Source organism: Lichenostomus cassidix, unplaced genomic scaffold, assembly GCF_008360975.1.
Source record: "Lichenostomus cassidix isolate B80296 unplaced genomic scaffold, HeHo_3.0 HiC_scaffold_38, whole genome shotgun sequence".
Taxonomy (NCBI): Eukaryota; Metazoa; Chordata; class Aves; order Passeriformes; family Meliphagidae; genus Lichenostomus; species Lichenostomus cassidix.
The window spans coordinates 2,381,729-2,403,872 of record NW_028147440.1 but is presented as its reverse complement, the minus strand read 5'-3'; the positions used below and the strand labels follow the sequence as shown (position 1 = coordinate 2,403,872).

At 48.3% G+C, this 22,144-nt stretch overlaps 1 protein-coding gene and 1 long non-coding RNA gene across 10 annotated transcripts in view; both read left to right on the top strand.

The window, feature by feature from the left end:
- Positions 1-4,104: 4,104 nt before the first annotated feature.
- The window catches only part of LOC146422999 (uncharacterized), a 76,688-nt gene continuing 58,648 nt past the window's right edge, over positions 4,105-22,144 (top strand). For 5 of the 9 annotated variants that reach the window (XR_014847776.1, XM_085045563.1, XM_085045562.1 and 2 more), the window contains exons 1-4: positions 4,107-5,482; positions 5,958-6,008; positions 6,172-6,465; positions 11,783-11,833. Coding sequence is in view for 8 of the 9 variants with exons in the window: in XM_085045563.1 (XP_084901689.1) it covers positions 4,912-5,482; positions 5,958-6,008; positions 6,172-6,465; positions 11,783-11,833 (967 nt within the window). In the remaining variant the exon portion in view is untranslated. Of the gene's footprint in view, positions 5,483-5,957; positions 6,009-6,171; positions 6,466-11,782; positions 11,834-22,144 lie in introns of all 9 variants that reach the window. The other 4 variants (XM_085045568.1, XM_085045567.1, XM_085045569.1 and 1 more) reach the window with 3 other exon arrangements.
- Positions 13,842-16,696, top strand: LOC146423005 (uncharacterized). Its single transcript, XR_014847783.1, has 3 exons — positions 13,842-14,118; positions 14,683-14,714; positions 15,123-16,696. It is a non-coding gene; the product is annotated as an uncharacterized LOC146423005 (long non-coding RNA).

The window sequence follows — 22,144 nt, the reverse complement described above, 5'->3', positions numbered from 1 at the left end:
ATTTCACCCCCTCCTCCTTGTTTTAGAACTTTTCCTGATTCATGCCCCATGTTCAGCTATTACAGAAAAGTGTGTGTCTCCTGTAAGCCTTGTGTCCCGCTGATCAGACCTGGGCATGGGATCTCCTGAACACCAACACAACACCCAAGTGCCACCAGAAACCTCAGTGCACAGCACTGGATCATTCAGGGTAGGATTCCCATGGCTGCCTGTGTTGAACCCTGGAATTTCACTCCAGTTCAGTCAGAGGTAGAGGCCATGACAAAGTTCCCTACATGGTTCCAGAGCACCTGAATTCAGACCCCTGTGCAGGTCAGGCAGACACAATGCACATCCCCACAGTGCCTTGGGTCTCTCCAGACTGACATTTGGAGGCCGAGTAAGGTCACAGAGCAGGCAGGAAGGGGCAGAATGTTTATATAAGTTCTTCATCCAACCTAGCAGAAGGTCATGTCCCAGCAGTTACTGCAGGTGTGGCAAACAAGAAAGCCCCAGCAAGTGCCTCTGACCAAGAGCCACAGCTGCTTTCAGAGAACCCCCAGTGCCTTGCTGGGCTGCTTCTGGGGGGAGACTGGTGTCTGAATGTCTGTGTTCAAACGAGCAGAGCAGGGAGGAACTGAAGCCTTTGCTCCTCCCCATGCCCAGGAGGCTCCACTCAGGTCAAGGAGATTACAAAGAATTGTGTTCAGGTGCTATCCAAACGTATTTTCAACTATATGATGCTGGGCAGGAACCAGCACATGGCACTGGAAGCTCCTGCTTGCTCAGTGCCCCTTGCCACTGCTCTCTCTGGGATAAGCAAGTACACTGCATGAGCTGCCTATCAAAGTCAATTTAATTTGAAAGTCACTGCTGGAAAGTCACTTTGATTTCAGAAATAGTGCATCTGCCAGATTAGAGAAAGCCAAAAGATCTCCATGCCAAATGGATTCAAGCAAGTGCCCTGTCCTTGAGCTGCCACCATCTCTGGTGTGAATCTCAACTCAAAACCTGCCTGTGCCCTTGGGATACTCTCTGAGTTCCCTCTCCTCACCTCCAGCTCTTGCTTCCTTCTATGTGTCCCCATCCAAGACACAAGAAATTGCAGGAGGTCCTCAGCCCTGGTCACATTGGCCACTTACATCACAAGAGGGCAAAGTGGAATGACAGAGACCCCAGAAACAGTGGGATCTCATCTCAGACCACTCCAAGGAGAGTCCTTCTGGTGTCCTGGACCCCTGGGAGTGCTGCTGGGGATCCTCTGATCTGCTTTTCTCTCCAGGGCACTCTTTGCTCGTGCCTGAGAGCTCAATCTTCACATCACTTCGGGTTGGCTGCCAGGTTTCTCCTCATGGTTTCTGAGTTATTCCCTCTTCAGCCACTTTCCAAGAGTATAAGACGAACCAAATGAGGGCCAAGCAATAGGAAGAGGGATAATGAGGTGACAGGTGGTGTCTGATGGTACCTGTTGGCTGGTTGGCTGGGGCTGGAGCAGGAGGATAAACCCAACATACTCTTCTGTCAGCACCACAAGAGCCAGACCTGCTTTGGTGGCCAGGAGGGCTGAGGTGGGAGAAGAATGGGAGCTTTCCTCAGCAAGCCCAGGGTGGGCATGTCCAGCATTCTGGTGTTGCCCCATCAGCACCTGCTCTGGTCCTTTCAGCCACAGTCACTGCCACCTCCCCAGAGCACAGAGTTAATTCCTGGAGCTGCTTGTGCTGTGGTCACATCACTGCAGGAGGTGAGAGGCAAACCCTGTTCTACTGCTTGGTGTCTGTCTGCCCATGGATCTCTAACAGCAGACTCAGCAACTTCCTTTAATTTTTAAAAATATATTTCTTAAATCCATTTAAAAATTGTCACTAACACACTGCAGAGAAGGTTTCACTTTCTGTTACAAGATCTACCCTGCACTCTCTTCCTTCAGTTCTTCAATGTGCTTCCTGGCTCTTTCCTCTAACAGGCTCTGCAGCTCCTCTCTCCAATGTCTTTCTTCATTGTTACAGCAGAACCAGCAGGGAAACACAGGACACAAAGAGTGACCACAGCAGCAAGAGTGAATAGCGTGACACTAAAAGAGAAGCTATTAAAACTAATTGTCACTGGATTCACAGTTCTAAAGATGTTTGCACCATTTTTTTGAATGAAAGCCCTTGCATTATTATGAAGTTCCATAGATTTTCTTATGAAGTACATTCCTGGCTCCTGCCATGGTCAGGTGACAAGTGATGGCAAGACAGAGACTCCCTGGAACGTGGAATAGCAACCTCTCTCTCTCTCTCTCAGTACATGATTTCATTTCCTTTTTTCCTAAAACTTCATTGAAGAATCAGGCACAAAAAATCACATGTATGTTTCTGGAACAGTCCTGGAACAAGGTGTTCACATTTCAGATTTCAGCCTCAGAAGGAACTTGGTAATGATAAACTTCTATTGATTGAAAAGAGAAACACGGAACATCAACAGGTAATGCTAATGTAGTAAATTTATGACATAAAAATCATAACTGCAACTTCACACTTCTTTCTCCAAATGAAATGGTTCCCATATTGCTGTACATCCCAGATTCTTCACACACAAGAAATGCTAAAGTACCTAAAATCCAAGCTCCCCAGGACTCTTACCTGAGATTTGGTGTAGAACTCACTGGGTAATTCAGCTGCTCTGCTTTTGGAGGCACTTTGGCTGCTGCTTCCTTCATCTGCCGTAACCACACAGTTGATGTATCTGCCATTGTACAGGAGGATCACAGGAGGTAGAAATGCCCTAAATATGATCTGAGTCTTGCAGTAGCACGAGCACTTCCCAACACAGCAAGCCCAGGGAATGCAGGTGGGGTGGGAGGTCAAGCTCAGGAAAAATGTAATGAAGGCTGGACAGAAGAAGTCAGAAGCAAAATATAATTCTCTTAATGTCTTCTCCTGAGGACATTTAAATTAATTTAAATTCCAGTTTTATTATTTCTTCAGCCACAAATGCATTTAGGGAGTAAAGTGGTACAGACAACACAATATGATGATTTTTCCAAAGCTTCTGGATTGCTCCCTGATTTCCATTTTGTCCACAGAAGGAATCTGTGCCTCTGTATCACACCACTAGTCATCTTAGGCACTTTCAATCACCACATCTGCAAAAGATTAAACAGCCAAGAGGAAATGAAATTAAAAACACACAGGAATTGGGTACAGACACAGCTCCATCTGACTTTGGAGATTCTGAAAACTGTGCTTTCACGTCTCAAGTCTTGTAAACAATCACAGCAACACAGAGCAGTTGAGGGTGGAAAAGACCTGCAGGGATCATGTGGTCCAACTTCTCTGCTCAAGCAGAGACACCTGGAGCTGGTGTGCCAGAACCTCATCCAGAGTCTTTTGAGTATCTCCAAGGATGGAGACTCCACCACCTCCTCAGGTAACAATGTCTGTAAGACTCAGGGAGCAGTTTGGGCTCAATGGCCTTGCTGCATTTCTCTCTCCATTTGACATCTTCTTGGTGAGGTACCTTGATTGGCTAAGAGACACAACCTGAAACATGAGAAATTGCTATTACATGTACAAAAATTGTACTATTATCCTAATTGGTGTCATGCCATAACGTTTGTCAAGATGATGAGAGTTGAGACCAAGTCCCAGCTGGATTTATATAGACTGACACCCCACAACAGAGTGGTTTGAAATTAGAGGAGGAATGCAGGTAGTGGTCAATTCTAGAAACAAAGGTTTTCAGTAACATGGGGTGTGGCTAGCACAGGTATTTCCCATGAGAAATCCTTTTGTGTTTTATAAATAAAGATAAGGTTTGGATGTTATTAAAAACAGTGTCCCAAGACTTGGACGGTGCAGACCTGGCCAATCAGGCCTAGGGGGAGGTTTTTGACTGACCACTCTGGGTGACTTTTGAAAACACTATGTATATGATGAAATCAAAACAATAAAGGCCTTTTCCTTCTTGCCACTGAGAACTGACTTCCTTACTCTGCCAGCTGCTCAACAGTGACAATGGGGAAATGAGTAGAATGGGATGAGAGATTCCTTGAGAGAAGGACAATAAAGCCATGGGATGATGATAAAGACTTTGGTCTTTAACTCAAGAAATATGGATTTGCTCATCCAGCTTGAAGTATCTGATAGACAAGTAAGAAATGTCTGTTCTACTGTTTAGTTAGTGGTTAAAAATCTCAGTAACAATGACTAGCCATGAATATTCCTCATCTCTGAACTCAGACTAATAGTAAGAATCTGTTTTGCCTTGAGATAATGGAGGTGCCATAGAGCAACATGAGAGGATATGCTCCAAACCCACCTTGTAAAACCAGTTATCAAATGGAACATCTCTGCCCTGGCTGAAGGTGCAAAAAGTCAAGGCCATTTCTGATGAAAGCTCCCACAGTGCTTTCATATTTTTATGTCAATTGTTTTTAACACTGTTCAACCTTTTTAACACCTCCACCTTTGCTCTGTTCATCTGTGCTGTGCAATAATTCACTGGCAACAGGGCTCTGAACTGTGGCCATTTCATCCCAAGGATGTGCACAGGCTGCACCAAATCAGACCTTCTTCTCCCACTGTGACCCCCACAGGGTGGTCCTGCAGCCCTGGACTCTCCTGTCCCATCTGTGACACACATGGCCATGACCTGCAGCTCCAGGCTGTGCAAGAAAGATCTGCAGGAAAGCCGTGTCTCCTCTTCCGTGCATTAAACCACTGCACAGGAGGACACAAGAGAGCCTTCTCTCCTTTTCAATCCCCAGTCTCCTGCCTTCGTCTGGGAGGGACAAATGGGCATTGGAGGACTCAGGGAGGAAAATGTTGCCCTATAAAAGAAGCCAGGCTGGTTGTGCTGCAGCCAAGGGTAGGTCACTCTGCATGGGCCAGCTGGTTCTGGTGCCCCTTGTAGAGGCACCTTGGTCAGCAGGACAGCAAGTGCCTTCTGATGGGAGAGCAGGAGATCCAGCAGAGCCCCAGTCCTCACTGGCTCCTCTATCACTTGGAGGTGCAAGTACCAGGAAGCTCCAGGATTGCTGGTGTCCTGCTGTGCTGTCCCTGCAGCAGCTTTCATGGCTCTTGGCATCCCCCAGAAGGACCAGACATTGTGAACTTGGGGCCAAGGGTCAGGAGGGCTTTGCAGGGAGGAGGCTGCCCCAGAAGGACAGACAAACACAGCTCGTGCTCTGTGCTCAGAGGGTGCGGAAATGAAAGCGGGGGCTCTGCAGGAACAGAGGCTGCAGCGGGGGCTGAGGCAGAGCCCATGCTGGCCACAGCCACTCATTGTGGGAAAGGCCCTGCCAACCCCAGCCCTGCAGCAGGACCAGTCCCAGGCACGCTGCAAGCCCTGGACCAGGCAGCTCTTGAAGCGCTGGGCAGAGCTCAGCCCACAGCAGACGCTGCAAGGAGAGGCTGTTGCTGCAGTGCCCAAACAATGCTGGGCCAGCAGGGATGTGCCAGGCTGTCTCCTGCTCGCCCAACCTTCCTTCTCTTCCTCTTGCTACTGCTGCTGCTTCTTGGTGAGTTGGGGGATTGCTTTGCCTTGGGCTGCTGAGCACTGCAGGGCTGCTGAATAGGGCAGGACAGAGCCCATCCTGGGCACAGGGCAGGACCCAGGGGAAAGGGTGTGTGGAGCAGCTGTGCAGCACAGAGGGGCAGAGATGCTTTATGGAGGGCAGCAGGATCATTGCTTCCTCAAGCTCCCATGGACCTCTGAGCAAAGGGGCAAGTTCTAAGCCATCTCAGGTGGTTCTGGTCATGGTGTGAGGCTTGGCAGATGTTGAAGTGCCTTAGGGAGCATCCACTTGGAAATACAAACCGTACCAAAATGGGCTTGGGGAGGTGTCACGCAAGGAAACAATGGTGATGCAAGATGAAACAGCGTGGGTGGGAAGGTGCCTTTCCCAGCAAAGACTGAGCAGTGGGAATGTGGAAATGGGAATTGGAACTGAACTGGGTTGGGGCCCATCTGATCAAAACCCTCTGTTTCCCAAGTTGCCGGTGCTGGTGTGATAGCCCAGGATATCTGCAGCTCCCCAGGGCGTGGTGAGTACAGGGACAAGTCCTGTAAAGGGAGTTTTGTGGTGCTGGCGATGGGAAGGGAGAGAGGCTTTGTTTCCCGTGTGGGAACCCCTGGAGAGGAAATTCTTCCTCTCTCAGATTCTGCACTTGCAACAGCAACACTGTCTCTGGACACCCTCATCCCCAGGTGACCTCCTGGCTCCTACCTTGCAAATGAGCACCACTACTGCAGAGGAGGGGGAACAGGTTTTGGTTTGGTGCACAATTGGTTGGAAGTCTCCTGCTACCCAAATCATCTTCTGCAAGGATGGGGTGCAGGTGCACAGCCTGAAAGCCCAACAGGGAAAGAGGAGCTACTACATGCTCCTCACCATGACAACAGGGAGTGCAGGAACATTCTCATGTGGATATCAGCACAAGGACAACAGCAGCCAAGTGAGGAACTCTGCCCTCAGTGCTCCCCAGAATCTGCGTCTCAAAGGTGAGTTGTGGTGTTGGAAAACACAGTTTTTCCAGCAAAACTCATGCTAACCGAACAGAGCTGAGCAAGGTTTCAGTGTTCCCAGGCCTCAGTGAAATTCCGACAAGCTGCAGTGGTTGTTTGCCTGAGAATGTTTTGTGGGAAGAATGCCATGAGAAAGATTAGGAGTCAGGAGTGTTATGAGAAAAGAATAAGGGAGTTAACAGGAGGATCCCTGAATGTGTGAGAACAGCTGCAGGTGTGTGTGTATCTATAATTAGAAATATCTGTAACAGTATATAAGTCTCTCGTTTGGTGAAATAAATTGGGAGCTTACTTTATATCTCATATTGAGAGTGCTGTGAGTTTTCCCTCGCGCCGCATCTCGTTAAATGATGACCTCCGACGTGATACGGAGCGAGCAACGGACCCTGACAACGGAGTTTTACGACCCGGCTTCTGAGAGCGGCGCGAACGGAGAGGTGCTTGGGGAGTGCAGCCTCAGCGTGTCGTGTCTTTGCCCGAATTGGGAAAGGTCGGAAGACACAGGTGAATACCTGCCTACCGTGAGGGCTATACTTCGGTAAACTGCACAACTCTGGCAATTTGCGAGCCTCGATCGAGTGCTTAGACGGTGTTGACCAGGACCCTGAAAACCAGCTGGACCAAAATGGAATCAGAGGTAGCCCAAATTTTATTGTTATGCTTTTTAGAAAAGCACGAACTCAGTAGCCTGTTTTATTTGGCTGGCCTGATGGCAGTAGGACCAGCTTATGGATTTTTTATAAATCCTATTACAGTATTCAGTGTAACAGAATGGCTGAATTACGGAGCTGTTTTGCTTTTGGACTGTGATAAACTTGCAAGAAAGCTTGGCAAATCATGGAGTAAAGTTATAGCCTGCTTACAAATACATGCCACAGAGCAAAACCTTACGTGGCTCACGGCGCAGGACATAATACCCGCATTAAGCAGAGAAAAGCCTGTGAATTACTGTGCCGCTTTTGATATGCGTAATACTTCGGCAGCCGCGGCACAGCTGCCAGGGAAACCCCCCCCCCGCCAGGGAGGGGGGGGGAGAGACTGCTAGTAACCGAGAATTTAAAGTTGCTCGATTGGATGAAAAATCTGTTCCTGTCTCAATATATCATAGAGTATGGTAATGTTACAACGAAAAACATCTTAGCTGCTTTGTTTGAGAGAGTCACTGTTGGACTTTTGCCAGAACAACTGAATATTCTGTTAGAACGAGCTCCTCGGGTAAAGAAACAGAGTAACCAGAACTCATCCCGATGTTACCGATGTGGGAGTGAGAGACGCATGCAGAAAAACTGTAGCAGAAAAAGTTGGTGTTTCTACTGTAACAAAGATACTCACAGCACAGAAGCTTGCAAAAACAAAAAGAACAAACAGAGGGTGACCAGTGACCCGGGAGCAGCGGCGGCCCCTGCCCTGCGGCACGCCTGTGGAGGAAGTTGTTCCAGCCGTGGTTTCCAGCCGAATGACAACCAGAGCGGAAGTCCCAGAGGGTACCCCGGTGGGCGGAGCCGCGAGCCATCCACGCCTCCTTCACTGCCCCAACTGCGATGTCTGTGGAGAAACTCTAAACTCTACTACTCCCCAAAGATGAGGAAATGATTGACAGCTTCAGCAGCGAACCAGAACTAACCAACAGCGTTGCCAGCAGAAACAGCAGTTTGATACAAGATAGAGTTGTTTCTTTTGTAATCATGGAGAACTTTTAAGAATTTCAAAGATGCGAATCTTCTTCAGTGCTCTGAACTGGAGATCCTTCATCTCCCACTCGGGAATCACGTCCATCTAGCTTCAGAAACAAATCTTTGAACACGTTCTCCAGCTGTTTTCTTCAAAACCTCTAATTATTCGCTTTGCAGAGTGAAACATCCATTGCCACGTATTGACCAACAGGCCAAAACCTATTTCCAGCAACATACTAATAAAGAAGCATTGTAACAAGATATTATCCTGATAAAAAAATAATAACACCTTGAATACTAAAAGCCTTAAATGAAAATTGAATTTTGCTAAAGCATTTGTGTGTATGTGTGAATGTTGTAGGCCTACTGAGAGTGTTTGCTTTTTGAATGCTTTAATGTGTAAATGAAGGCTGTGATTAATGAGAATGTGATTTTGATTTCTTGAGAGTTTTAAGGTGTGAATGAAAACCTGTGAGTGAAGTTATGTTGAATAGTTTAAATTACCTGTTAAGTATCTTTAGTTAAGCATAGATTCTGTTAAAGTTAAGTAATAGTGGATTTAAATCCTATTAAGTTGTAAGTTCTGTTAAAGTTAAAATTCTGTTAAGTAATATTAAGTGATGTTAATTTTAAATTCTGTTAAGTTTAAATCTTGTTAGAGTTAAGCTGTTAAGATAATATAAATTTTAAATTCCATTATAGTTAAGTCCTAATTGTTAGTTTAAGATAAGAGTTATTAAGATTAAGTTTTATTCATTTTTAGTGATATTAATTTTAAGTTTTAAATTTGTTAGTTTATATTATTATTCACAAAAGCTTTGCAGTTTTATCTTTTTAGTTAAAGTTAAGTAATAATATCTATTGTTTTCAAATATTTCATCTCACCTTATATAGCTATCTACAAAAGTGGTAACATGTTAAGATACTCTTCTTATTGATATTAATCAAAGCTTGTTTATAAAATGTTCTAAGAAAACCCTTCCACTTAGCACCTAAGCTCTGGCCAAGCTTTGGTTCTAACTGGCTGGGAAACATGCCATGAGTCTCAAAGTGTTTTGCATCAAAATATGATCAAATAATTTTCATTTACCAAATTGAATTTATAAAAGCTAAATCTTCTTCCAAGTAAACTTAGAGTCCTTGTCCGGAAAAGGTTCTCTAAGCTTTACCTGTGAAGTGAATGTTTTCGGTAATGACAATTTCTAGACCATGGCAACACATCTAACTAGTGAAATTTCCTTAGGTAACTTTATAACAATTCTAATAATAACAATAACTTATAGCAAAGTAAATTAATCTGATAACGAGACAATGTCTGTTCTCACAACAGAAACGGGGGAATTGTTGGAAAACACAGTTTTTCCAGCAAAACTCATGCTAACCGAACAGAGCTGAGCAAGGTTTCAGTGTTCCCAGGCCTCAGTGAAATTCCGACAAGCTGCAGTGGTTGTTTGCCTGAGAATGTTTTGTGGGAAGAATGCCATGAGAAAGATTAGGAGTCAGGAGTGTTATGAGAAAAGAATAAGGGAGTTAACAGGAGGATCCCTGAATGTGTGAGAACAGCTGCAGGTGTGTGTGTATCTATAATTAGAAATATCTGTAACAGTATATAAGTCTCTCGTTTGGTGAAATAAATTGGGAGCTTACTTTATATCTCATATTGAGAGTGCTGTGAGTTTTCCCTCGCGCCGCATCTCGTTATTGTGGCACTGGGGAACAAACACTGCCAAGCCCCCCAGATCCCAGGTGAGGGAGGAGACCCTGTCCTGCCCCATGGCATGTCCCTGGGCACTTGGGATACTGGAGCGTTGAAAGTGTCTTGCTGTGGGACAGTTGGGGGTGTGTGTGGTCTCAGAATCAGCAGCCCCCAAGCTGAAACCATCCTAAAACAATGGGGCTTCTTGGGTCTTAGCCATGCAAGAAGTTTTCTTGCACCACAGCCAGTTTTGGGTGGGTTTGTTGTCCCCAGTGGATGCCTCTGGCTCCCGAAAGCACTTCAGCAAGTGCAAGAGGCTTCTCCCAAGCCTCACACTATGACACAAACCCCCTGAGAGGTTTTGGGAATTTCCCCCTTTGCTCAGAGGTCCTTGGGTACTGGAGGAAGCAATGATCCTGGTGCCCTGCCCAAAGCTCCCTCTGCCCCTCTGTGCTGCACAGCTGCTCCACACACCCTTTCCCCTGCGTCCTGCCCTGTGTCCAGGACAGAACCTGTCTTGCCTCACTCAGCACCCCTCCAGGTCACATTTCCCTCCTCCCTCCTGGATCTCTGTGTCCAACCTCCCCTCTCTTCTCCAGTCTCACAAGGCATCCACTACAGGGTGGTGGCAAGCTCAGTTCAGGAGCTTTGACACCTCTTCTCCCACATTGTCCCAAGGCAGTTTCATCCCGCTGAACAAATCCTGCATCCCTGACAGGGGGACAGCTCAGCTACCAACACATCTCATTGCCAGTTTGGGTGTGGATTGATGGGATCAACAGAATCCTCTAGAGGGAGGGATGGATTCAGGGGAGAACAAATTACATTTCAAGTGCCTGCAGCTCTCCAGATTCCACCTTCACAGTTCAGCCTGGTGCTGCAAAGACGCCCCAAGCCACTCTCTGAGACAGGGACCCTCCCACCTCAAGCTCCAGGAGAGCTCAAGACATTGTGTTTGCATTGCTAAACCCTCCGTAAGCCTTGAGATCTTGGGGCTGTGACTGCACAGCAAACCCCATGCTGGCCTTAAGCTATTTCTGGAGGACAAACCAGACTTTGTCTTTTGTCATTGCTTTTCCTGTTTAAAAGCAAACAAAGAAAAATCTTTGTCATAGGGAATCATTTGTTCCTTTGTGATGCAGCATTTGAAGGGAACTGTTCTGCTCCCTCTCAATTGCTTTCTTGGATCAATTTGACTCATCTTGGGAAAATAGGAATAACAATTGTTTGACTTGTCTTTTGCATTTTTCTTGAAAGCTGCCATGTTTTCCAAACACTCAGCATGTTTCCCACATCATCTATCCTCTGAAATCAACAGTAGTTAATTTTTGGTCTTTAAAGCCTTTATTCTGATTATCTTACTGATACTCCAAAGTTTGTTCAAGACTGGAGAATCACAGAATCATAGAAAGATTTGGGTTGGAAGGGACCTCAAGGATCATCTCCTTCCACCCCCCTGCCGTGGCCACGGACACTTCCTGACAGACCAGATGGCTCCATGCCCTGACCAGAAAATTTTGGCCAGGTCAGTCACTCAGGGTATATTTAGAGACTGACACAAATGAAACCTATGAAAATATCCTTCAGGGAAAGGAAGTTCAAATGCAATCAAACTTCTCTCCAAAATATGTAGTGGCCCATCTAAGATCATTCTCTTGGCCATACAAAATATTTTGGTTGTAACATGCAATTCAGTAGATGCTGAAGTGCTTTAGGGATCAAGAAGAATCCATCTGGAACCACAAACTCAACCAAAATGGGCTTGGGGAGATGTCACACCAGGAGGCAAAGGAGATACAGCATGGAGCCACATGGGTGGGAAGGTGCCTCCCTCAGCCAAGACTCAGCAGTGGGAATGTGGACAGGGGCATTGGAGCTGAGCTGGGTTGGTGCCTGTCTGACCCAAACCCCTCTGTGCCCCAAGGTGCAGGTGCTGGTGTGATGGCCCAGGATATCTGCAGCTCCCCAGGGCATGGTGAGTACAGGGATAGGTGCTGTAAAGGGAGTTGTGTGGGGCTGGAGGTGGGAAGGGAGAAGGGCTTTGTTCCTTACATTTCACAGGGAGAGTGGAAGCTAAAGACAAACCCTGCCTTAGCCTCAGATTTTGGCAACACTTCAAATGTATGTTATCACATTGGTTTGCAAGTTCTAATGATGGCAAATCAGATCTATTTATAAATATGAGTTATAATTTAAAAGATAAAAGTTAACAGATGAAAGGTATTACTTAGAGTTATTTACTACAGAGTATTAAACTAAAAAGGACTGCTAGAAGATGATACTATAATATAAAACAATGCACAATAATAAGGTATTTATATTGAAGCTGGCAAAAGAAATAATATTGATAAGGAGAGGAAAGTCTTCCCCTCTCAGACCTGAGCCATTTTCCAGCCCTGAAACAGTGAACACTGTCCTCATTCCTCCCTTTGCCGACTCTGCAGGTGACCTCCCAGCTCCTGCTCTCTTCGTGAAAACCAACGCCACATTCAGTGCTGTACAGGAAGGAGAAGAGGTTTTGTTTAAATGCCAAATTCAGCCAGAATCATCTGCCACAGAAATCATCTTCTGCAAGGACAAGGTGCAGGTGCACAGCCTGAAAGCCCAACAGGGGAAGTGGAGCTACTACATGCTTCTCACTGTGACAATGGGGAGTTCAGGGACATTCACATGTGGATATCAGCAGAAGGACAAAAGCAACCGAGTGAGGAACTCTGTCCTCAGTGCTCCCCTGAACCTGAGTGTCACAGGTGAGCCGTGGCATTGGGGCACACACAGGAAACCCTTCCAGATTCGCCTTAGACCCAGGTGAGGGAGGGGACCCTGCCTTGCCCCATGGCATGTCCCTGGCCACTTGGGATGCTGGGGGTCAGGGTGCACTTCAGCACAGCCTTGGGCACCAGGGACACTCCTTCCAGTCACACAAGAGCATCCTGCTCCTCTCCTGCCCCAGCATCATGGAAAGGGGAGAGTGGTGGTACCAGATCTAAGCCAGAGCCACAGCTCTGCAAGGCATTCATTCATTGATGCCAGCAGTTGACAGAAGTGGGATCAGGGGATCTTCACAGTGGCTCAGTGTGTGCAGTACCTGGGGGAGCTGCAGATTCTCTCCCTGTCCCTTTCTCCTCCCAGGCAGTGGCTCCAGTTCCCAAGCAGAGACATCCAGCAATGGTGAGTGATTCCCTCCCTCATACCCAGTGCCCCTCAGCATTGGACCAAGGTTGCCTGGCTGCCAAGAGCAGCACACTCAGTGGTTCATCAGCCAGGACCTGGCTTGTGTTTAAGGGCATATCCTGCTCTCCTCTTCCATTCCCCATAACGCAACCAATATCTTCTTTGCACACAGAGACTCCCAAATGCCTCCAGACCATTTACAGAGACATCATGATAGGGTTGTTGGTCATCTCTCTCCTCCTCCTGGCTGCAACCACCTATTCTTTTGTGAGGAAAGGTGAGTGATTTCTGGATATTGAGGTTTAACTTGCATCCAGATGCAGGGCTGCTCCTGTGTGACCCATGCTGGTTTGGGATGGTTGGTTCTTTACTCCATTTCAGGGAAAAGCTGGACTACTCATGCTTTTCTTTTTTCAGCTGACAGATGTAAAGCTCCTGAGATGACAAAAGCTTTTCCAAAGGCATGACTATCCTTGAATGCCAAAATGACTTAGGAGTGATCAAATGCATCCCTGCCCCGGCACACATTGGCTCCCATCCTCTGGGTACAAGAATTGAGGCTCTGATCTGCCCTGATTGCAGCCAGCACAGCTCTTCCACACTCTGGCTGTGCCTGGCTGCTGAGAGCTTAGGAGAAACCAGTCTGGGAAAGGGGATTCACGGTTGTGTAGGCTGGACTTGAAAAATCCCTTTCCCCATGAGGTGTGGAGGTTTAGCCCATCATGTTCACTGCATATCCCAGAGCAGGGAAAGGCAGAGCTGTGCAGGAACTCTACCTCCCACCCCTCTCTTTCTTTTCCTTGCAGGGAGAGATGCCAAAGGTGAGCAGAAATCCCTGGGGGCTGCAGAGCCGGGTCTGTGCCCACGTGGGGATTCCTGCATGGTGTAGGCAGGGAGGAGCAGGGCTTGCCCTGGCCTTGACTCCAGCCATGAACCCCATGCAAGACAGAATCACCCACAGCAATGACTCCAATGATCTCTTCACAGTCTGGGCACAGACCCCAAAACCTTTTCCCCCAACTCTCTCCAGGCAGCATCAAGTTCCCACCCATGAAGCTGAAGTGACCAGGGACAATGAAATCCAGTGTGAGTACCAAACCCATCCTCTGTGTGACCACAGAACCCTCTGTCTGTGGGACTCCCTTCTTTTAGCCTGGCTGCCCTCTGGCACCACCAGAATCACCTAGTCCATGGAACAGCAGCCATGCTGCAGTCTCACACACTGTGTTGAGTTGCAAGGACCTGCCTCAAGCCTCTTTCCCATGCTCTCCATCCCTTCCCCTCACTGCAGACTGTGATACAGACCCCTTTCCAACTCCCCACACAATCCCAGGAATTCATGCCCTGGTGGACGTGGAGCAAAACCACTGCCCATTGCACCAGGTCTCATCTCTCCCCATGCCATTGCTCCACTTCTTCCCTGCACAAATGGCCCAGCTTCTGCCTGCAGAAGAAAGGTGACAACAAACTCCCAAACCCTACCTTCATCAACAAAGGGCAGCTTCCTCTGCTGCCAGGAGTGGGGTGAGATTAGGGGGAAACAGGGCAGGGCATTCAGTCCTGACCTGATGGATCTGCTGTTCAAAGGCAGGGTGGGGCTTGTCCCTCCCACAGAGCAAGGGCTCACTCTGTGCTTTTTGTCCCCAACAGATTCCACCATCACCCACACTGGATGTAATGGGGTGAGTTGTGGCACAGCCTTGGTGCCAAAGCAGGGACAGGGCCCTGGGGATGGGATGTGAGTGTCAGGGTCTTTGCTTGTGGCTTGGGCTGGGGAGTCCCACTGCGCCGTACGCAGTAAGAGCCAAAAAGAAGCATTTGCATAAATAGACAATTACAAGATTTTTTTTCATTAAACAATGCTCTTATCTTTTATCAGCATCTTCTGCAAATTTTCTCCCTGTGTAAAAATTTTATGCTGAAATGTCAGATACAAAAATCTGGAGGGTTCCAAGTGGGAAATAAAATCAAACCAAAACTAAAAGTCAAAGGCCCAGCTCCCTCCAGCTCTCTGGTAGCCAAGGGCCAGAGGCTTGTGCAGGGCTTGCAGTCAGCAGCTGAAATAACAGGCTTTCCTTTTCCCTCTAAAGCCTCGCAGGCAAGAGCTGAACAGCAGCACAGAATATGCCCCGGTGAGGCTCTCCCACAGCCAGCCCCGGTAGCTCCAGCATGGTGAGTGCCCCAGGACAATCACCCACACCAGCCTTTGCTCTCTGGCACAGCTCCTGCTCTGGCAAAACGGGGCTGGGGTGTCCAGCTTGGGCTTGCTTGGGCTTTGCTGTGCTGGGCAAGGGCTGGCAGCTGGGAGCCTTGGGGCTGCTCCTCCAGCTGCTCCTCTGACCCTGTTCTCCACCTTTCCCTTCCCAGCCCCACTCCCACCCACCATGGCACAGAGGGTTTTCAGGCCTCCCTGCAGCTCCCAGCAGGTTTGTCTCTGTCCCCAGGAACCCACCATGTGACAAACCCCTTGGCTTATCCTCATCAGCTGTTGTGGGGAATTGGGAGTCCTTGGCTTGGGAGGGCAACTCCTCCCCACAAGGCCTGGCCAGGCCAACATGGCCACAGCCAGCCCTTGCAGCAGGCCCAGCCCTTGCCACCCCCATCAGAAATGTACTCTGCATGCCTTGAATCAAATAGATGTTTGTGACTCTCACATGTGCTCTTCTCTCTGCCCACACTGGTGCTCACAAGGATGCACAGCTCCACAGGGACACAGGCACTGCTGTGCTCACACCTCTCTGGCCGTGGCTGTGTGCAAGGATGAGCTGGTTCTGCTGCAATGCACAACAAACATGGATTTCTCTCCCTGACTGCACCTCTGCCTTACAAATCCCCTCACGGGACAGGGTTGAGCTGCCCAAAGACAGCCCTAGAGATACAAAGTGGTGGCTGGAGAGACATGAGGGAACTCTGGAGGTACACAGGGATAGAAAGGAGAGACATCTCTGGCCTGAGCTCAGCTGACAGTGACCACACCCTCAAAACTTCAAACTTGCACTCTTCTAGTTGTTTTTCGTTCTTGTCTTGGCTCTGGTTTTCTTCCCAAACCTAAATCCTAGCCAAAAGTAATTTGTTGTCCTGGCTGGACACAGACTAGACTGTGCCATTCCAATTTTAAAATACCTTGTGAAGTCATAGGGCCACATATGAAGGACATTAAGGACAGGACCATCTCGAGGGACCTGGACAAGCTTGAGACATGGTCCATGGGGATCTTAAGAGCTTTGACAAGACCAAGCACAAAGGCTGCACCTTGATTGCAGCAACCCCTGGTGTCAGTCTAGGCTGGGGCATGAACAGATTGAGAGCAGCCCTCCTGAGAAGGACTTCTTGGTCTGTTTGGCCTGGAAGAGAGGAGAGTGACAGAAGATCTCATTGCAGTTTATGAGATGAGAAGATCTCATCATCAAGCTTCTTCTTGAGGGGAAGGGGAGGGTCAGACACTGGTCTCTTCTCTGTGGTGACCTGTAACTGGACCTGTGGGAATGGCCTGAAGCTGTGTCAGGGGTGGTTTAGGTTGGATATTGGGAAAATGTTCTTCACCCAGAGGTCACAGCACCAAAGCTGACAGAGTTCAAGAAGCATTTGGACAATGCTCTCAGGCACATGGTGTGAGACTTGGGGATGGATGTGTGCAGAGCTGAGTTTAATTAAATGATCCTTGTGAGTCTGTGTTGGTTTGAAAACAAACCAGTGGGAGATCACAAGTCAAGATTGAAATTAAAAATAAGTGAAATAATACAAGGAAAAACACTGACAAAGTCAGATACAAACTGACACCCGGTTAGGGTGGTGGTAGCAGTCCACCTGAAGTAGTTCAGTTCAAGCGGTGATCCTGTGAAGGTCTGGTGTCCAGCTGAAGGTCCAGTGGTAGTTCTCGTCCTCTGGGAACCCAGTAGACAGGGCTAGCTCAGGCAGTTCCAAGGCCAGGTTATATCCAGGTGGGAACACCTGGCTCCTCCCTCCTGGGCAGAGCATCCCACAATGGGATAAGTCCATGAGTCACACGGTGGGTCCCTGCTGGCCCATTGTCTGTCATGCGGGGTGGGTCATTAGCAGCTGATAGCAGCTAACGGCCCACAGCTGGTGGTAATAGAATACTTAGATACATCTATATTGCAACCTAGGACAGAGTCCCTTCCAGCTCAGGATATTCTGTAATTCTGATTCTGTGATCTCCAACCCCACACAAGTCCCTTTACAGGAGAGGTTGAGGGAGAGACCTGGGGGTGGTTTCAGGGCTGGGATCTTGTTGGGATCACGGTCACATGAATCAGGTGCTCCCTGACTGGAGTGCTGCAATGGAGCCACATGGGTTTTAGGAAGGCAAGGCTGGCAAGACAAGGAGAGGGAGTTTCCTGTTATATGAGGGACGAGCTGGAGTCCATGGAGCTCCCCTGTGGAAGGTTGAGGAGTCACGGGAGAGCTCCTGGGTTAGGATTAAAGAAAGCAGAGCCCCAGGTGACATTAGAATGGGAGTCTGAGCAGGGAGAACAAGGGGATGAGGCCTCTACAGACAGACAGAAGCAGCTTTATGTTCACAGGGCCTGGTCCTTGTGAGGGATTTCCATAGCTCCAGTATCTGCTGCAGGGACAACATGGCAGGATATCTCCGTGTTCCTGAACAGTGAGAGTTGGACAAGTCTGGACTGCAAAATTCATGGAAACCAAGAACATCCCTGTGCATGACATTTACAATACCACCTGTTCCATCCCATATAAGCCACCAGGAAAATTGTCAGCCTAGATCAAGGTGATGCAGCTTGAATTTCCTTGGATACACCCCTCCTGCCTGTTTGCACTCCATCTTTCACTTCATTAAGTCAATAATAAAACAGGACACTTTGTTTTTCTTGCTTGGATGCTGTGCTGACTTTAACCAACTTTGACCTGCAAATCACATGTAAAATGCTGATGAAAGGAGACCCATGTCCTGTCCTGCCTGAATTGCCTTGGACTCCCCTGTTTCTCTCTGAAAGAGGATTGCAGGTGTTTCAGGATACCTATGCCTTCTGCATACATTTAGCTGGGAAATTTTGACATAAGAGCCAGTCTTACCAGAGGTTCGTGATCCCCAGAATGGTGATGTTTGCATTGGTGCTTTTCCCCTTGAGGTGCCTCTTCATCTCCAGCACAAAGGCTGCTATATCTGAGCAGCACAAATGCAAGTGCCCTTCCCCATGACCAACCCCGCTTCAGCCAAGTCCAACACAGACACAAGTGACAGTGCTGGGAATAAAGCCCCCCTGGAACTGTCTCCATGGGAGAGTATTTGGATTTTTTCTTGTCCCATAGCTCTGAACTGCCCTGATGTCCATCCTGCTCAATGTGGGAGCTCTGGAGACACATGGGAATAACTGAGAGAGCCCTTGGGCTGTTTCAGCTGTGCCACTGTGGGAGACATGCAGCCATTAGATCAAACCAGAGCACCATTTTTGGGGAGGTTGGAGAGGGCATGCTGGACCCCTCCGGTTACTCAGACCAGCACTGAGCATCCTGCTCTGATCTCACCCTCTGACAGCCAAGAAGTGTACTCAGGGGGGAAGTTCTGTGGCTGTGCACATTCACCACAGCTGTACAGGCTTGTCTAAATGAAATGGTGGGCCTTTGCAGGGCCGGCTTTCTCCCCATCAATGCAGTTCTGCCAACTGTGAAATCAGAGGAGGCTCTCTCAGGGGCAGGGACTGACCATCATGGCACTGCTACACTGATCAAACTCTGATCTGAGCCCAGCCCTTCATTTCTCTGTTCCAAGGGAAACCCATGCTGTGTGAACTGGCAATAATTAGATTCTTTCCTCCATCCCAGTGCACAGCTGATATTGGGAACATCATGAGAGAGGAAACAACAACCAGAACAAATGAAATCTGATTGTGTTTTAAACTAAAAGTGCAGAAGTTAATATGTGTTAACCCAAATCCTGTTTTTCTTATTTGCAGTTGTCCTGAGCTCATGGTAAGGACAGCAGGTGCTGGACTCAGCTGCTCACACACAAACTGCTTGCGACAGCAGAGCTGCCCCAGGCTGTCCATCCATGGACCTTCAGAAGGGCACAGCTCTGCTCCACTTAGGAACTGCCTCACCCATGGGATTGTGCTCAGTGCAGTTTCAGATTTTTTTACAGTTGATGAGCTGGACGTTTCTAATTTCAGGGATCTCCATTGCCCTGCAGGAATTTTGGAACAGAATCTTGAGGCCAGGGGAGTCATTCTGGGCAGACTTAGAGAATCACATGAGAACTTTGGAAACTTGAGTGTTGGGGTAGGCAGTTGCCTTAGATGTACCTGATCTTGGGCAACCAGCTGAAATCAGCCCAGCTGGAGCAGAGGGGTTGGAGCAGAGGAATTCCAGAGGGACCTCCAAGCTGAGCCAGTGTGTGAAACAGCCCCAGGGCAGGAATTGCCATGGGGGAGAGGGGCTGTGCAGGAGGAGCCCCTTGCAGAGGTTTCCTCTCTGCTTTGCTGTTTTTGTGCAGGCTGCAAGTGTGGGGAGGAAAACCACAGCAGCAGGGCTGTGCTGTGCCCAGCAGCTTGAGAGCAGAGCTTCCGGCCAGTGAACGAGCTGCTTTGGCTGTGGTTGTGCTGTGAGCAAAACTGACCTGAGTCAGTGTGAAATTCAAAATGTTACCAAACCTTCAGTTACCAAACCTTCAGTTATTGCAATAAATTCCATTGATAGTGACCTCTAACAGTTGCTTTCTGTTTCTGCTTTTTTTTTTTTTTTGCATTGTTTTCCACCTTATGAATTGTCAGAGTTTATTTACACTTTTTTTTTGGGTCTGTGCAGTGAATTCTAAAGAATTCATGATGATTCCTAAGGAGATGAAAAGCATGAAGACCCACCTAAAATAGGAAAAGAAAACTTTATTTAAAAAAAGAAGGATGATATGATGCAGGAGAAACTGCTGAGAGCTTCTCATCTCCACACCTTTCTCCCACATCTTTTAGCAGAAGAATATATAATAGCAGAAGTGCAGAACACTCTCTGGAGCTCTTCGCACATCTGCATTCCTGGAGCTCTGCCATGGCCCTGCCAAGTCCTTACACTACTGCTTTGGGTAAGTCCTTCTTTGCCCACCTCCCTCACAGCTCCACCCTGCACCAGTTATCAGCTCCTGTTCTACCTTTCCCACCCCATAGAAATCTCCCTGTCCAATTGGGTGTGCCTGGAACTCCAGCTGCTCTCCCTTCTCAGGTCTCAGGTGGTGTCAGCACAGAGGGACAGGCAGGCTCTGGTCCCTGGGACACCAAGGTTCCCCATGTCATGCAGCTCCATCAGGGATGAACTTGGCTCAGCTTGGCTCTCCTGGTCATCCTCATGCTGCCTTTCCTGGGAATCAGAGAAGAATAGTGGAAGATGCTGCTGGGAGTTCCTGAAGCAGTGGGCAGGAGCCTGGGAAAGGGAAATGCTCCAAGATATCAGCTTCCTGGGAATCCTTCAACACTCTTTCTGGCCATCTCCTTTCTCCAAGAAGAGCTTCCTGGCCCTGCTGATCAACAAAGGTTGCTCTGCTCCTCTTCTCTGCCTCTATCCCTTGCCCCCTGTCCAGGATAGGCTCAGCCAAGAAAGCAGCAGATGTTACAGGTGCCCCAAGTCCAGCACTGCTCCTCCTTTCCCAAAGCCTCCCATCTCACAGCTGCCCTTATCAGCCAGAGGAAGAGGGGCAGCTGGACCAGGGATTCCTTCCACTTCCCTACAACATACTCCATTGCAGTCCCAAGTGCTTTGCAGAGCAGAGATCCCCTGTTTGACACAGTGGGTCCTCCTTGCTGCCTGCAGTGGGCATCTGCTCTCTGTGCTCTGCTGCTACAAAGCTGAAAAATCCTGTGCTGTTTGGCTTGACAGAGATATTTCACCCCCTCCTCCTTGTTTTAGAGCTTTTCCTGATTCATGCCCCATGTTCATCTACTGCAGAAAAGTGTGTGTCTCCTGTAAGCCTTATGTCCTGCTGAGCAGACCTGGGCATGGGATCTCCTGGACGCCAACACAACACCCAAGAGCCACCAGAAACCTCAGTGCACAGCACTGGATCTTTCAGGGTAGGATTCCCATGGCTGCCTGTGTTGTCGCCAGGAATTTCACTCCAGTTCAGTCAGAGACAAAGGCCATGAGAAAGTTCCCTACATGGTGCCAGAGCACCTGAATTCAGACCCCTGTGCAGGTCAGGCAGTCACAATGCACATCCCCACAGTGCCTTAGGCCTCTCCAGACTGACATTTGGAGGCCAAGCAAGGTCTCAGAGCAGGCAGGAAGGGACAGAATGTTTCTGCATGGTCTTCATCCAAGCTGGCTGAAGATCTTGTCCCAGCAGTTACTGCAGGTGTGGCAAAGAAGAAAGCCCCAGCAAGTGCCTCTGACCAAGAGCCACAGCTGCTTTCAGAGAACCCCCAGTGCCTTGCTGGGCTGCTTCTGGGGGGAGACTGGTGTCTGAGTCTCTGTGTTCAAATGAGCAGAGCAGGGCAGAACTGAAGCCTTTGCTCCTCCCCATGCCCAGGAGGCTCCTCTCTGGTCAAGGAGATGACAAAGAATTGTGTTTAGGTGCTATCCAAAGGCTATTTTGAACTTTGTGGTGCTGGGCAGGAACCAGGACATGGCACTGGAAGCTCCTGCTTGCTCAGTGCCCCTAGCTGCGGAGTGCAGAGTTAATTCCTGGAGCTGTTTGTGCTGTGGTCACATCCCTGCTGGAAGGGAGAGGCAAATCCTGTTCCACTGCTCGGTGTCTCTCTGCCCATGGATCTCTAACAGCAGACTCAGAAACTTCCTTTAATTTTTAAAAATATATTTCCTAAATCCATGTAAAAATTTTCACTAACACACTGCAGAGAAGGTTTCACTTTCTGTTACAAGATCTGCCCTGCACTCTCTTCCTTCAATTCTTCAATGTGCTTCCTGGCTCTTTCCTCTAATAGGCTCTGCAGCTCCTCTCTCCAATGTCTTTCTTCATCACTCCAGCAGAACCAGCAGGGAAACACAGGACACAAATAGTGACCACAACAGCAAGAGTGAATAGCGTGACACTAAAAGAGAAGCTATTAAAACTAATTGTCACTGGACTTCACAGTTCTAAAGATGTTTGCACCATTTTTTTGAATGAAAGCCCTTGCATTATTAT